This window comes from Aquila chrysaetos, chromosome 17 (genome assembly GCF_900496995.4).
Source record: "Aquila chrysaetos chrysaetos chromosome 17, bAquChr1.4, whole genome shotgun sequence".
Lineage (NCBI taxonomy): Eukaryota > Metazoa > Chordata > Aves > Accipitriformes > Accipitridae > Aquila > Aquila chrysaetos.
The window spans coordinates 22,477,875-22,492,825 of record NC_044020.1 but is presented as its reverse complement, the minus strand read 5'-3'; the positions used below and the strand labels follow the sequence as shown (position 1 = coordinate 22,492,825).

The 14,951-nt window shown below is 41.0% G+C and overlaps 1 protein-coding gene across 1 annotated transcript; it reads right to left on the bottom strand.

The window, feature by feature from the left end:
* Positions 1–11,011: 11,011 nt before the first annotated feature.
* On the bottom strand, positions 11,012–14,896 carry FGF23 (fibroblast growth factor 23). The gene is made up of 3 exons (XM_030040533.1): positions 14,411–14,896; positions 12,305–12,408; positions 11,012–11,779 (listed from the first exon to the last, which is right to left on the bottom strand). The coding sequence occupies exons 1-3, from the start codon at positions 14,631–14,633 to the stop codon at positions 11,342–11,344; spliced, it is 765 nt and encodes a 254-aa protein (XP_029896393.1). The 5' UTR covers positions 14,634–14,896; the 3' UTR covers positions 11,012–11,341.
* Positions 14,897–14,951: the final 55 nt, after the last annotated feature.

Sequence of the window (14,951 nt, the reverse complement as noted above, 5' to 3'; positions counted from 1 at the left end):
AAGTGTCCATAGCTCTTTTTCACAGATAAAAGAATTCATTCTTAATACACTAAAGGAAATAAGTTGTGTACACAGGAAAGAAAAATTTGCACAGACTCTTCGAGATTCTTGTGAAATGCATCTTCCTAGAGGGCTCTGGAATACTAAATTGATGATCACAGCCAAAGAAGGTAGAAAAGTTTTAATTATGACTACTAACAGAATTAATGGCAGAGGGTGGGAGGGGAGTTCATTCTTAATTTGCCTGTTTATTTCAGGAAGGCTAGTTATGTAGCAGGAGACTATCCTATTGGTGCTTTAAATAGCTTGAGCTTTCCTGTAATTGCCATGTCCTGAATTTGGTCAGTCATTCCATTAATACTTCTTGGAGCCAGAGTAACCAAGTTGGAGGTATGCATCCTTCATCAGCTAGAAAACTAGTGGAGACCTAACACGTTTTCCTCCCTAAGTCAGTAACTTTTGTCAAATATTTCAAAACACACTATGGATTTGTGCGCTTCCCTTAGTTTAAAAGGCTTCTTTTTCTTTCCTGCCTACCCTCAAGCAGGTTAAATAACATTTTGCTCTTGCTGGTGAGGTAGATGTCTTACGGGAACATCTACTTATTTGTTAAATGCTTTGCCACTTCTTGGGTAATACTCTTCCCGTAGGGATTTTTGACTCTTCCTCTATAATGTGCTTTACCTTCTTTTGATGTATTTGTAGGTGGTTAAAATTTAGACCCATCCTAAGAAACCTGTCTTTATGATTGTTTTCTTTTAGTAATTGTTAACAAATTCTTTTATCTTGTGTTCACTCTTACATAGGGCAAGCAGAAGGCACAATAGTGTCTAACGGTGAAAAATATCAAAGGGCGAAACCATTCAAGTTTTCTAAACTGCTCCTATGTTAATGAAGTATTTTTCAGTGAAAAACTTGAGAGCCAGAATCTCCTAATTAAGCTTTGTAAAACACACTAAATTAGTGCAAACACATCTGCCAGTGTCAGGGGGAGTATAAGCAGTCAAGCGTGTTTGGCAGTTCCCCTATTGTATTCTTTGTCCATGTATCTGCACTTGGCATTGCTGGAGACAGGATACTGGCCTAGGTGATTGTATAGCCTGCCCTAATAAAGTTACACTTTTTATTTGAGATGTAAGCATCTCTGTGCATTAAAAAGCAAATCAGTGATTTTGGAAGCTTCTGAAGTTAATCGTAAGCCTTTTTTCTTTAAGTCTGTGTATAGGACTGGTCTTTTTAAGTCTTTGAATCGACACTGAGATTAAATCTTCTTCCTGCTCTTTTAATAAAGTGACTCGTGTACATTTGTACAGTAATTCCTTACAGTTTATTGGGATCATGGGAAAAGAGAGCTGCAGTTATAGATGGTTCTGTTAGGAATAGTAACAGAACATAAATATTTGAGGGATTACTCAGTAGTGGGCAATGAATGTTTTGTCCTTGTGAAATGCCAGTCTCTAATTAGCAGCAGGAGACAAGGCCTTAACTACAGGGTGGATTTTCAGCAGTAGCTGCCAAGATGAGGCTGTGAAAGCAGATCAAGCTGTTAAACACATTACCAGGATGATAAGAATTTCAAGTGATAAGAAAAAGGTACATTTTTTTTTAATACCTTTGTAGGAAAATAGTGCTGAAATAAATGTTAGAAACATCTGAGCTTGCCCACATAATGGCCTGTAGTCAGATCTGAGAGGACAAATGTGTACTTTAACATGATCTTTTAAACTGGTGAAGGTTAAAATAAAAGCTGTCTTGGCAGGCTTTTTCAGCTGAACAATAGGGGAAGAAAAGGTGACTGTGGAGATCACCGAGATCAAGAGGAAATTCAGTCCGCTCCTTCCTAAGCTAATGTTTTCTTCTGATGAAGAGTCCAGTGGTATTCTGCTTGCAAAAAAGCAATGCTTCAAAAGGTAGGGGAGTTGTGACCTCCTTTGATAAAGTTGTTGTTCATGTTTAAGCAGTGCTTTACCAGGCTGGGCTTGATTTGGAAAAGGTGAGACAGGAGAGGCAAAGATGAGTTCAAAGTTCCCTGGGTGGTAGCACACTTGTTCCTCACTTTTGGCTCCACCAACATCATCTCCTGGCAGGTCTGCTAAATGTCTAGCAGTCACCACGCATGCACTTTGGCAGAGTGCGCTGGGAGTATCACAGTTTCCTTCCTCTAAAGTATTTTTCAAAAGGCCCTTTTTCAAGATATTTGCTCCATTCCCACAGTTCTCTGGTGGGTTTGTTTTCCAGACGCAGTCCTGTCTTTGCAATAGGAGGAGTTGGGGTTCCCCCCACACACTTTTTTTTTTTTTTTTTTTTTTAAGCACAGAATTCAGATCAGATGCATTCTCTATCCAAGTTTTTGGTATTTCATGAGACTGCCTCAGATCCACAGCCCACATGCCTAAAATAATGTCAGATTTTCCCCAGATGTGTCCCTCTTGTGAGGGCTTTGGTCATGAGCCTGAGGTTTTTGGATATATAGTAATCCCAGGCAAATGGCAGCTGCATGAGCACAAATCAACTGCACAGTATGTGAGCTGTTTCCCTGACATGCGCAGATATGCCAGACCCACTGTGTGGATGGTCTGTTTGTGCACGGTAAATGCAACGCTGTTCAGGCAGGTCCTCTGTGCTGAGACAGCTCTAGTGTCACTTGCAAACATCTCTGGGATTTCCTGGCATGCGGGGAGCCCCGTGTGAGTCTGCAAATGTCCTACCTGAACACCAGAAGCGCGTGGTGGGGCCCCTGAGAGCACAGTCAGAACAATAGCAGAGGCCTTGAGAATATGGGCACAGGAGGATACCAGGATAAAAACACAAATCCTGAATAGGCAATTACTGGTCACTAAAGGAATGCACTTGAGCTCCAGGCAGAACCCCTTTTGGGGCATGATTGGATGCGATATTCTCTCCCTCTGACGCCCAGTTGGTTGATCAAGCCATTGCTGAACTGAAGACGGGTGATGCACTAGACTTGGCTGTGATAAGTCATGAATATATTTTGGAAGAGCTAGCTATTGAAAAGTGAGTTTACTTAAGTTAAAAGTTGAGGCAAAAAAGAAAGTTTTATTTCAGAAGGGCAAGAACCACAGAATTAGTTTAATAAGGTCAGCTATGCTTAAGAATAGAATCATAAAATTAGTTTAATAAGGTCAGCTATACTTAGGAATCACAAAAGTAGTTAAGGTCAGCTATACTTAAGAATCACAAAATTAGTTAATAAGGTCAGCTATACTTAAAAGCCTTAAATGGGCTTAATATGGAAGAAAGGGGGGGGAAAGCTTTGCTTGTTTAAATCAGAGATGTAAAAATTATCTGGAAGTTACATCCCAAACATGCCAACATTACAGGGAGGGTCTCTAGGCCCAATTAGATCGACAGTCATCTCAGAACAAATTGCTGATTCTGGGAAGAGAGCCTATAAAGAGTAGAAAGAAAGTGGTACCATATAGAATATTGTATCTTAGATATGAAATGATGAGAATTTACAAAATAAATTAAAACAAGTAGCAAAACCATCTTGAGATATATATCAAAATAGAGCACAAGGAAAGGAGTAACAGAAATGTTGCAGTGTGTCAATGGAGTAGAAATTAGATAGTCTTAAATTACATCCCCAAAATGCGTTATTTCATTTACAGCAGTATTGAACACAAGGGTAAAAGAGGATGGATAATGGGAATGAGGGTAGGGAAAATACCACATTTAAAGCCAAGAATTAAAGAATTTAATATGGTCCTGTCAGGGGAAATGACTAATCTTTATCCCAGAATTCTGAAAGCACATCTAAAATTACACATCCGTAAGCAACTATTTTAAATAGATCTGTCAAGTTGGGTGTGGAACCATATGACTAGAGAATAGGAAATAAAATATTTTTTATTTGAGAACAGAGGACAAAGTAATCTTACAGAACTGTTGGTTTAACCTTAATAACATTCAGGGCTTTAGAACAAATTCTGAAAGAGAATGTAATTACACACAAGAGAAGTAAATGAAACCTGGAATATAATTAAATGAGGTTTTACCATAAGTAGTTCACACTACACTAGACTGGTAGTTTTTTGATGAAATAACTGATGTCTAGGCAAGGGAAAAATGATGCAATATGATCTAGGTGAATTTTAATTGAAGGCTTGACACAGTGCCACGATGGAAACCATCAGCTCAACTAGAAAAAAAAAAAGGTAAGGTAGGTATGCAAGCAATTTATGGGCATATGAGTAAGTAGTAATGTCTAAGGTCAAGCAATGAGCTGGAGTAAAGTTAATATTTAAGTTCCTCATGGGGCAATTTTTTTGTAATGACTTTGAATAAAAATACAGGAGTGTGGAAATGTTACCGAGGAAGCATCATCAATAACTACATCACTGATGTTATGATGTAACAGAATAATATCAGAATATCATGCAGAGGAAGAAATGATGAATTTGAGGAGTGAAATTAAAGACATGGCATGAAACCACCTACTACAGACTGCGAGCTCAGGCACTTCAATACCAATGACATGAGCATCCTCTACAAGCTGGAAGATAACTGTTGAAAACAACAAAGGAGGAGAATAACCTGGGCTAATGTCAACCTCTGACTTACTATGGGTAGTTGGTGGTGTTGCATTTAGAAGGACAAGCCTGATCCTGAAAGGTGTCTGGTCAAGGTAAGGAGTCAGTAATGCCATCGTACTAGCACTGATGAGATCTCACCTGCAACACTAGGTGTAATTCTTGCCACTTTCAAGGAGGAGCTGGGAAATGTAACTATCTTGAAAATGGGAAACGATGACCCGGGTTAAATAAATCAAAACCCTTGAGTTTTTCAGATAAACACCAACAGCATTTTGTAAAAGATTTCGTCTTATCCAGGAGTTGGTGTTTAATGCATGGTTAGTTCTGGGAGGAATGAGTAGGCAATATTTCACTTCGGAATGTTGCTGTTTCTAAACTGTGCCTTCCTAAGCATGTTGCTTACCCTGAAAGCTGACAGACAGGAATGAAGTTCACCCTTGGGCAGATGAACGGTACAAGTCCTGCATCTCATTCAAATGCTCAGAGTAGGGTTGAAGAAGGGGGGAGCTACTTTACAGGAGGATTTCAAGCTCAGTAAAACACCAAAAAAATCATAGAAATGGAGCTTAAATTTAGTTAACTTGCCAATCTTACTACTTCTTGAGTCTTAAAATCAGTTCTTCTCCCTTCTGAAAACATTTGGGCTGTATCTAGGATCGTGCCTTAGCCTCAGCAAATAGACTCCTGGCTTACGCACCAGATGTTGTTCGAACACAGTGAAGGATTTTGGGGGATGAGGATTTGCTCAGAGTTCTGGAATGGGTTTGTGGTCTTATTCAACTTGCTGTCCACAGTGTGCTTCAGCAAAACCACATAGCCCTCAACTAAGTTATTGAACAAAATATTCAGATTTCTGTAAGATATTATCCAGATCAAGCATTTAACAGAACACAGAGTAGAATGGGATGCGTGGTAGGTTAATGAAGTTTTACAGAATTAAAGGAATAAAGATTAAAAGGAAGTGTAAGAGTGCTGAAAGATGCGTGAATCATCATGCTTTAGGATCTAAAACACTGTCACAAGGCTCAGAAAAAAACAGGTGCTATGTTATCATTATTGGGACCATCCTTTCAGTTGCCTGGTACTGGTCACTCTCAGGAACAGGAGTCTGGACCAGGTGTGACCCTTTGTGTTCTGTCTTCCTCTGTTAGAACAACAAGTCCAGGTAAAAAAACTTAAGGGTTCTCTTCTTTCTTTGAGTAGCCAAATATGCCTCATAATCTTCATTTCCTGGTAGTGCCTGAGACCTGTGTGTGACTAGCACCCTACTCTGTTTTTTCATGCTTTTGCAAGCACACAACTCATAAAAATAAAACTTCATTCATCCTTGTGAAAAACATGAGTGTTTGGGTGAAAGGGGTGCAGAAACATTTTTTGTCTTTTAACTTCAGCACAAATCCTCCATATGAACCCCTTTCTCTCCTAGCCATGGACTTTCTCTGAATGTCTGTGATCTTCTAAAAAGCACAGAATCAGATAAGAAACATAAAAAGAGGGTGAATCCCTGTTAAGTCTAGCTAAGGAATGAAGACAAGGGTAGGGAAAAACAGGATGGTGAGTGATGAAAAGAGCCTAGCAAGACCCTGTGCAGCAGACCGGAGAGCAGAACCAGTGGTTGCATGAGCCCGCGTTACGCTCGGCAGGTGTGGCTGGTGCTAGAAGGTACTTTGTGCTTCCCTGTTACGCCCAAAGCACTAACAACCTTTGAGCTTGTGCTGGCAAGTCCACCGACAGCCTAGCCCATGCCACAGGAAAACGCGGGGGCGGATGGGTGTTTCGCAAAAGCCTTTTTGTTCTGGGCTTTGGCACCACTGCTGCCTGGTACTGTTATCAAACAAGCTTACAGGGTTATTACTGAAGAGCAATTTGTAAAATTACACGGTTTGCAATGAGATAAAATCTAGCAATAGAAAGAATAGCTGGGGGCTCTCAAAGTGGCCAGCTCAGTCTCCTCTGCCCCTTGTCCTTGCAGCCCCTTCAGCAGCCCTGGAAGGAGAGAGCACTGGCCAAGGCAGTGTGAGGATCTCTGGAGGGAAGGTAGAATGTTATGTCAAGGCATCAAGCTACTGTAATTCCAAAACCCCACCCAGGCAAAAGAAACAGGGATGAAACACAGATGGGTGATGTCTACCTGGCACTTTGTTCTCTGTCGTGAGAAATGCTCTCTGTGCTTGTTTTGCTCCCCTCAATTTGCAGGCACATGTTACCCGTAAGAAGGCCGACGCATCTGATTCTGCTGACTCTTTAATTTCGTTTTACCTGAAAAATGAAAATTGAAAAGTATCTTTACAAAAAAATGTTTCAGGTGTGTACATACATACACGGACTAGTTTACATACAGCCCAGCTTTCTGCTGGTCCTTTGTTGCAATGTGGGCTTAAAGAGTTAGATGATAAAGCTTTCTGTATCTGGTAAATAAATAGACAACACCCAGTTAAACCTTTTGAGATGTCTTTCAAGAGTCTCCATTCACACTGCTGTTCAAATACTGTCCTTTAATGTCACCATTTACAGACACTTCTAGAAAAAAAGTCGCTTCACTTTTCAGTTGCATTTTCTAGAATTTGTTTGTCCTAGAGATGGGGTTCAAGTGCTTTTTTTAGGAGGTGTCTGCTTTTGGAAGGACACTAGCAACAGGCAGTCTGGATTTCATTGATTGTCCTTTACCATTATCATGCATGCTGTCCCCTTCAGTGCTGTGCTGAGGTACCTTGCACTTGCTTGGTGTTTTATTTGAGTTACTCCATGGAGAAAATGGTCTCAGAAATTATTTCTAATAACACCTTATGATCCATAAAATGATAGTCTTTGGATTGTTCCTCTTTCTCGGCATTTCTTCCTTGCTTTAAGATCCAGTTGCAGTTTCAGTTCCCAACAGAGCAAGCTTGCTGGACAAGGAGAGACAACAACTGAACAAACCTTCGTGTTTGCCCCGCTCTTGGAAAGAGAGAGGTGGCAGAGGTGGTTTCTGGGGCCACAGTTGCCCTGCAGCATGCTTCCTTCTTATTTCGCTGTGCGCAGCTTTCTGTGAATGAGTTTGAACAGTCCCAAGGCAGTACTGAGACTTCAAGTGTGGGGGAGACTAAAAGATACCAGCTGATTTTTTAATGATACCTTGGCATCTATTAAGTTTCCCATATGCTTCAATACTGTTGCACATTCCTGCTGTGCTTCTTCCTGCTTTGAAATCCATGGACCTAAACTTTAGTAATGGGAGGAGAAAGGGATCTTGGAGAAGAGAGGAGAGTTCCCCACCTACCTGACCACCCTCCCACTGAAGACCACTGTCCTCTTGCCCACAAAGTGCAACAGTGCTGTGGTACCTAGTGGTAATATGATGTTTCTCTTGGTATTGGCACCATAGCAGATGCAAATGACGCTACTGACTATGGCAGGGCTCCACAGGGTATCTGCGGTGAGGGGAAGCACGGTGAGGAGATAATCTATCAGACCTATGGGCACTTGCCATTTTGCAGCTCTCTGCTGGGTCTTGGGTGGCCTGGGGACAATTGCAGGAAAGAACTGAGGGTGGTATCTGCAATTTATTCAACCTGTGACCCATCTGCTGCAAAACAGAGCTTTAGCATAGCCCTAGGAATGAAGTTAGAATATTTTGTATGAGCAGCAGTAAGTGAGCAGTAATGGTAATGTACCAAGTATCTTTTACTCTAAGGTTTTGGAGCCAGGATCACACATATTTCCTAGCAGGACTGAATGGCTAGACCAGTGGTTTTCCATTGCTTTTGGGTTGCAGAAGTTTCCCAGTAGAGGCAACAATGCCTTCATGGTCAGTCTAGACCTACTAAGACTGTTTTTCTCATCATCTTTGACAGAACTTTCATGGTTGTGGTGCATGGAACACCCAGGAAGCTGCAACCTATGATGCTGAAAATCACAGGGGATAGTGGGAGACAAAAATTTGCAGACATAGCTAGTACCGTTTGTTCACTCAAGTCCTTCTGGAATGGGGAGCTTGAACAGATGATGCAGAATCCACAATTTGGAGAGAAGGAAAAGTTTATTGGTACATTTATAAAAGGAAACAGTCTCTATAATACATTGTTATAAATATTTATAAATATTATGTGGGACTTAAGACCCACTCAAATAAATAAATAAATATTGCAATATAAATAAGTAATGCTTTCTCACTAGCTGGTGATTGCCAGCATCTCCTTTGAAGAATTAATTCTTTTGACATTTCAATACAGTTCTCTATAGTTACAAAAATGTTTTTTGATGCAAAATCCACTGTGCATTCACTCTTAGCTTAGGGTCTAAATCCCCTGGCTACTGATGGAGTGAGCAACCCTTCTTACATTGTTCTAAGATATGAATATAGAGATGGTCTAGAGATTTAACCCCACCGACATTTGTCATCAAAGTTTGATATGGGTTGAGACAGAAATTTTCATGATTCAAACTGTTGGAGGTCCATTAACTCAGAGTCCTAGAGAGCTCTGTGGAGCTTACAATGATTTATGCAAAATGAAAACTTCGCTCGTGTACTTGCACTCCAGAGATCTCAAGGAGAAAAAGCCAAGAAGAATGGTATGGGATTCAAGTAAAATTACTAAACTAGAACATATAAATAAAATCACACCTCTCCACTGTATAGACAGCAAGGTTAAAAGTCTTGCTGTATTTTGAATAAACAAGAAAATACACAGCTATCCACCTGCCCTGCGATTCTCCTAAATCTGCTAGAATCATTCCTTTCCTTTCAAAACTAATAAAAAACATGATGAGTTTAGAGGATGGAAACCAACAAATTATGAGACAGAACTCTTGGTCTAATCCTAATCATTTGGCTTGTCCTGTGCTCCTAAGAACTTATGTGAATTCGGAATCACTCCACGCAGGAAAACTCTTCGAACAGCAGAATCAGGGCCTATGAGTTTTCTAATGTAACAACTTGGATGTTGTAGATAAAGAGATAGCTTGTATATATACATATATAGGGGGAAAAAAGAGATTTTTTTAAAATGCTGTTGGCAGGACAGACCCTGCACTAAATCCAGAACAATTTCAATGAAAGCAAGAAACACAGGGGGCCTTATTTTGATTTGGTTACACTGCTGTAACTCCAGTGGCTTCAGTGAATTACTTCACGAGACAGAAAAAAGAACAGGACCAGAATCTGGCCTAATGTCTTTTGCATTATTGCTATGAGCACACTTGGGACAAATGTACCATTTTCAGCCTGTTGTCAGGCTGTTAAATATACTAAATAAACAAAACAGTAGAACCTGCATCTTGATGTGCAGAAAATGCACACACACCAAAATAAAATCTCTTCTCAAGTATCTACCTCACTGGATTTTTGTGCAGCTCATCAGTACCTTGCTATTGATTTCTGCAGACTACATCAAGAATAACTTTCAAAACCACGCAGATTTAAGATTACAGGAAGATTGGATCAAAATGAAAAGAAATAAGGGAGAAAAATAGCCAAATATGTACACAATTTTCAGAGTCCTTGTGGAAATGAATATAGCTCCACTAAAACCAATCAAGCTATACTGAATTCTACCAGCTAGCAATTTGACACCTAAATTACAATAAAAAGCTCTGCTCTGCAGATACTGCATTTAACTAAAGATTTGTAAACTTCAGATGTATAGATGGAGGTTAGATTCTGGTAAGTAAACTTACCCATAATATATACCAATCTAGGGAAAAGGTTTTGTCAACATTAGAGATCTCCTGGTTAATATTAAAGTAATTTCACTCTTACAAGTATAAAGCATCTGATACCTGCTCAGAACTAAATAGAAACATGGATGCTAAACTTAGATTCTCCTTTTCTAAATACAAACCTAATTTTGACTCATTAGATGAGAGTCTTCATGAGCTATTAATAGTTTGACGCCTGTAAGGCATAATTTTTTGCATTTTTTTTTCCCTGTATAGTTCAGCAGTGTGCAAAACAAACCATCCTGCTAAACACAGTATTGATTATTCGTGATCCTGGTACTTCTGTCAGGGTTGGAACTACGCAAAATTAATGAATGTCTTTACATTATATTTCTATATTTTGATGCTAGAATTTAGTGAATATAGAAGTGTGACAGAGAAGCACTTGAGAGACAGTGAGACTCTCCTCTTTTTATCCCAAACCTCAGCTTGGATTCAGTAAGTGTCAGAAATGACTCTTTCTACCCAAAACCATTTGATCCTGTCCTGTTCTCCTATCAGTTACTCCAGTTTTCCATGTGTGTTGTTCCTATGACACCAGAATGGTCACTTTTTGACTCATATGGGCGTGAAAAGAGACTGAAGCTCCAACTTAACAGGTAAAAACATATATAGTAATTTTTATATAATAATATAACACACCATTGGTCAGTTTGTCTGCTGTGCTTGCACAGCCAAGGATGGTGCTAGTAAGAGGATTCCCTGTCTCTGTTGGAATCTCAGCTGCTCCAGGTCTCTTCCCAGTTACACCAGTAATGTAACACCAGTTTCTCATTTTATTCAAGTGCATTCTTTTTTTCACTGAGGCATACTTCAGGTGATTCAGAGCCTAAAACATTTGGATTGTATTATTCTTTCCAAAAATGTATCTTCTTTCCGGTAAAACAGAGCCCCAACTGGAAAATGTCCAACTTGTTTTTTCAGTAAACTGTCATCTGTAAGTACAAAATTTGAAATTAAGGATTTTTTTCCCCAATGTCTTTCAGGTTTCTGATAGCCATTTTGACATTCAGACTGAGTGTGCTAGACGGTTCCTTTTGCCTATGATATTTGCCCATGTCTTCAATTTGCAAGTGGCAGGGCCACAGTTATCTTGTAATATAAAAGCGAGGACTTGCGTACCTCCTGGCATCCATCATAGCGTGTGGGTCATCTGGGTTGACCACGTCGTTCTGGTTGATTCTCATGGGTTCTCTGGGCATGTGGGAAAAGTCTGCTTGCTGCTGCAACTGAGATCCGAATGCGGAGATCTTTCTCTGTGGGACCAGGATCTGGTGAGGATCCATTGGATCGATTTCTGCACTTCTAGTATTTCTGTGGGGCTCAGGTGTGTTGAATCGAAACAAAGGGATTTCATTTCTCCTGGACAAAAACTGGGAGTATGGTGGTGGATTCATACCAGGGAAGAAAGCTTGTTTAACTCTGCCTAAGCTAACCAGGAAGTTGTGTTTGGGAGATTGGTACACATCATAGCCATTTTCCAGCGTCCTGTGGTTGAACACACAGTCCTCTTGACTGAAGTAATGCTTAGGGAAAAAAAAAAAAACGATACCTGTGAGCAGAGGGACTTGGTGAATGACAAGTGCCGATTAAAGATGGAAAGAGGGAGGAGATCTTGCAGCAGGTGTTTTTCTGATCTGCCAGCTCTGTGACTCAAGACAACTCAGGCTTAGTCAAATGTAGATCTGAGATGCATGCCCATGTTTTCAGCAAAGGTATTATAATGATAACATTGTTTTCTTTTAGAGGGCTGCATTGCTTGTGCTACTCCCAACCCATGGCTCTATGCTACAGTAGGAATTCAGACTGGTCCATCACCAGATCTCATTCTGCCCTAGTTTACCCAAGCAGGAACTCAGATGATTTTTGTCAGCTCTACAGCTCAATACAATCAAAGAGAGGAAAGTTTAACCCAAGTGGCAGGTCCCCAGCTCACTTAAATCTGCATCCTCTGCTGTAGTTGTACAGATTTGCCCTAGGTGAGGAAACAGGCACCACAGTAGCAGACTGCACCTGCCTTTCAGTCTTGAGTCTCAGCAAAGGTCACTCACCGAACCAAAAATGTTTCCTCTCATGTCCATACATAGGTAGCGTCCACTCTTCACACCTGTGATTATTACTGAGCCAGCACCCTCGGACTTGATCATTAGGGCACCTGTTTAGAAAAGCAAAGATGTCAAATCCAAGACCCAGTTCGACACTGCAGCGTTGCCTTACAGATCCACAGCTGCTCTGGCTGGAAGTGTCCTCTGGGGATTTGCACCAACCTCCCACGTGAGCTGGGACTATTGCCCACCCGCAATCAGCTTAGCCCTGGCTTTGTCTGTCTGAGTTTTGGGAAGCTCCCAGGATGCCACCACATGTCCAGGCGCCCTGTTCCGGTGCTGCACTAATGTCCCAAAGACAACTTTTTTTCCCTATCATGCCCTCTGAAGTCCCAAACCACAGGCTGGGGACATTGCCCTTAGTTCTGTCATCAGCCACTACCAGGGGGAGTTTGTCTTCCTCATGTCTGTGACTGCCCTGTGGTATTAGACTATCCTTAACCTCCTTTTTGCTATACTAAACAAGCCCAGCTCCCTCAACTTTTCCTGATAAATCATGCTCCAGGCCCTGACCGTCCTGAAAACCCTCTCCCAGAGCAGCTCCAGTTTCCCCACATCCTTCTTGACCTGGGGTTGCTATAGTGCTCCAAGAGCAGTTTCACCAGTGCTGAGTAAAGTGGGAATAACAACTTTCCTTGATCCACTGACCACAGGAGGTGGTTTGCTTTCCTCTCAAAGTGAGCGTGCTGTTGACTTACGTTTGACTCAGTGCCTGCCATAACCCTCAGGTCCTACCCAGCAGGGGTTATTGCAGCCCTGGTGCATTTATCTGGCATCTCAGTGGTGACCTGGCAGAGATTCAGTCACCATCCCTTTCATGACCCCTTTCGTTGTCTGATTTCCACCCTTCCTGCTCCACCATCCTAAATACTGATGTATTTGCTTCATGGCAGCTATGGGAAAAACATAATACTTTTCTGTCTGTTGTTCTCTAAAACATCACACTGGTTCTTGGCCAACATACCTAAAATGAGTTTTATAACACCTTTAAATACGCAGGAAGAATAACAACAGGACAGTACAAGCATTCCTGCAAGTATTTCATTAGTAATTCCTAAAAAAAAAAAAAAAAAATAGCAGAACTTGATCCTTTTTTCTCCTCTATTAAATTACGACTTTTAAAAACATCCTTTCCTCCTTATATGCTTATGTAAAAACATCATTACGTATGCTTACATTTTTAATTGAGTGTATGAAGAAGATGCTATGCAGCAATAATAATAAACACGGCTTTATAATGCCTAGCTACTTGTGATTTGAGTGCTGCTAAAAGAGAAGTACTTTTGAAATGCTATGAAAGAATCCTAAGTCTTAAAAAACTCCCATTTTTCTACTAAGTATAGTGTTTGGGCCAGGTATTCAGCAAAGGCGGAAGAATACCTTAGTTTTCCATGAAACCAAACTATGATGAGACAATTTGAGAACCTTTTAGTTACAGTAGGGAATAGTTACTTCTCATGAACCCCAAAGGCTTAGCACTTTTTTAATGACAGTCTGGCCTTTTGTAGTTTCCCCCTTTTTAACCGACCTTTGCATACCCATGTTCTATGCACATTAGAGTTAATTTTAGTAGTTATCAGCTCTCTACCCAAAAATAAAGATTTTATGGGTGCTATCAGTTTTCCACCACTTCTGTGGTAAGTTCCCTCAGTGCACTTCCTTTGGTAATACTGTCACTGCAATGGGAAGTAGCTATTTGGGGGATGTCATCACCAACCTCTGATAGGAACTTCCACAAGAAGCTGCGGGTAAAATCATGAAGTGAATGATAATTCAGGTAGTTTTTGCTTGCAGAGTATTACAGGAACCATAGGACTTTACTTCTTTTAGGCGAAGAATGAAATTCCCCATCCACCAGATTTCTTTGGGGCAATTTTATTTGTTAAACAAAAGGACGTTTATAATTATGTATATTTTCCATCCCATAGCTACGTGCCTCTGTCTGCCTGCCTAATGAGAGGAGGAGATTTTCTATAGGCAGTGAGAAAGCAAAAGTCTTGCTCTCCCTCCCCTGCTCCCATGAAGACTGAGGGTCCATAGTAAGCTACTTACTGTAAATGGTTTGGTGAGGAACACCATCGACGTAGCCATCAGCGTTGATTTGGAGATGGAAGCTGTTCCTCTCCGTATCTGTGTAGAGGTGCGTCAGGTGATCTCCATTCCCCCAGCTGGGATTCAGCAGCGGAGAGGAGTTGGGAAAGGCGAGGGTAGCCTTCAGGCTACAGAGTACCAGCGGCAGGTACCCCAGGCAGCTGTAGGGACTGCTCGGTGGCATGGCTCGCTGTTCGTAGCCGTTGGTCGGTATCTGCAACTTGATACGCCTCTGCGCTTCTCGCTTGCCCTTGGTCGCCTGTGTCTGGAGCGTGAATCCTCAGACAGGTTCCCTTCTTTTCTGCAGAGGCTTATAAAGAGCAGCAAAGTGACATCACACAGGAAAAACTTCTCCACATCCTTGATTTTTGTCAAAGCAACATTTTAAGTGTCCCGAAACCTCAAGGGAAGGATCTCTGGCTAAGGTGCGGGGGGGAAAAATGTAAGGTTTCTAAAGACAGCTCACGAAAGCTAATCATATGTTCAAATGTTATCTACAACC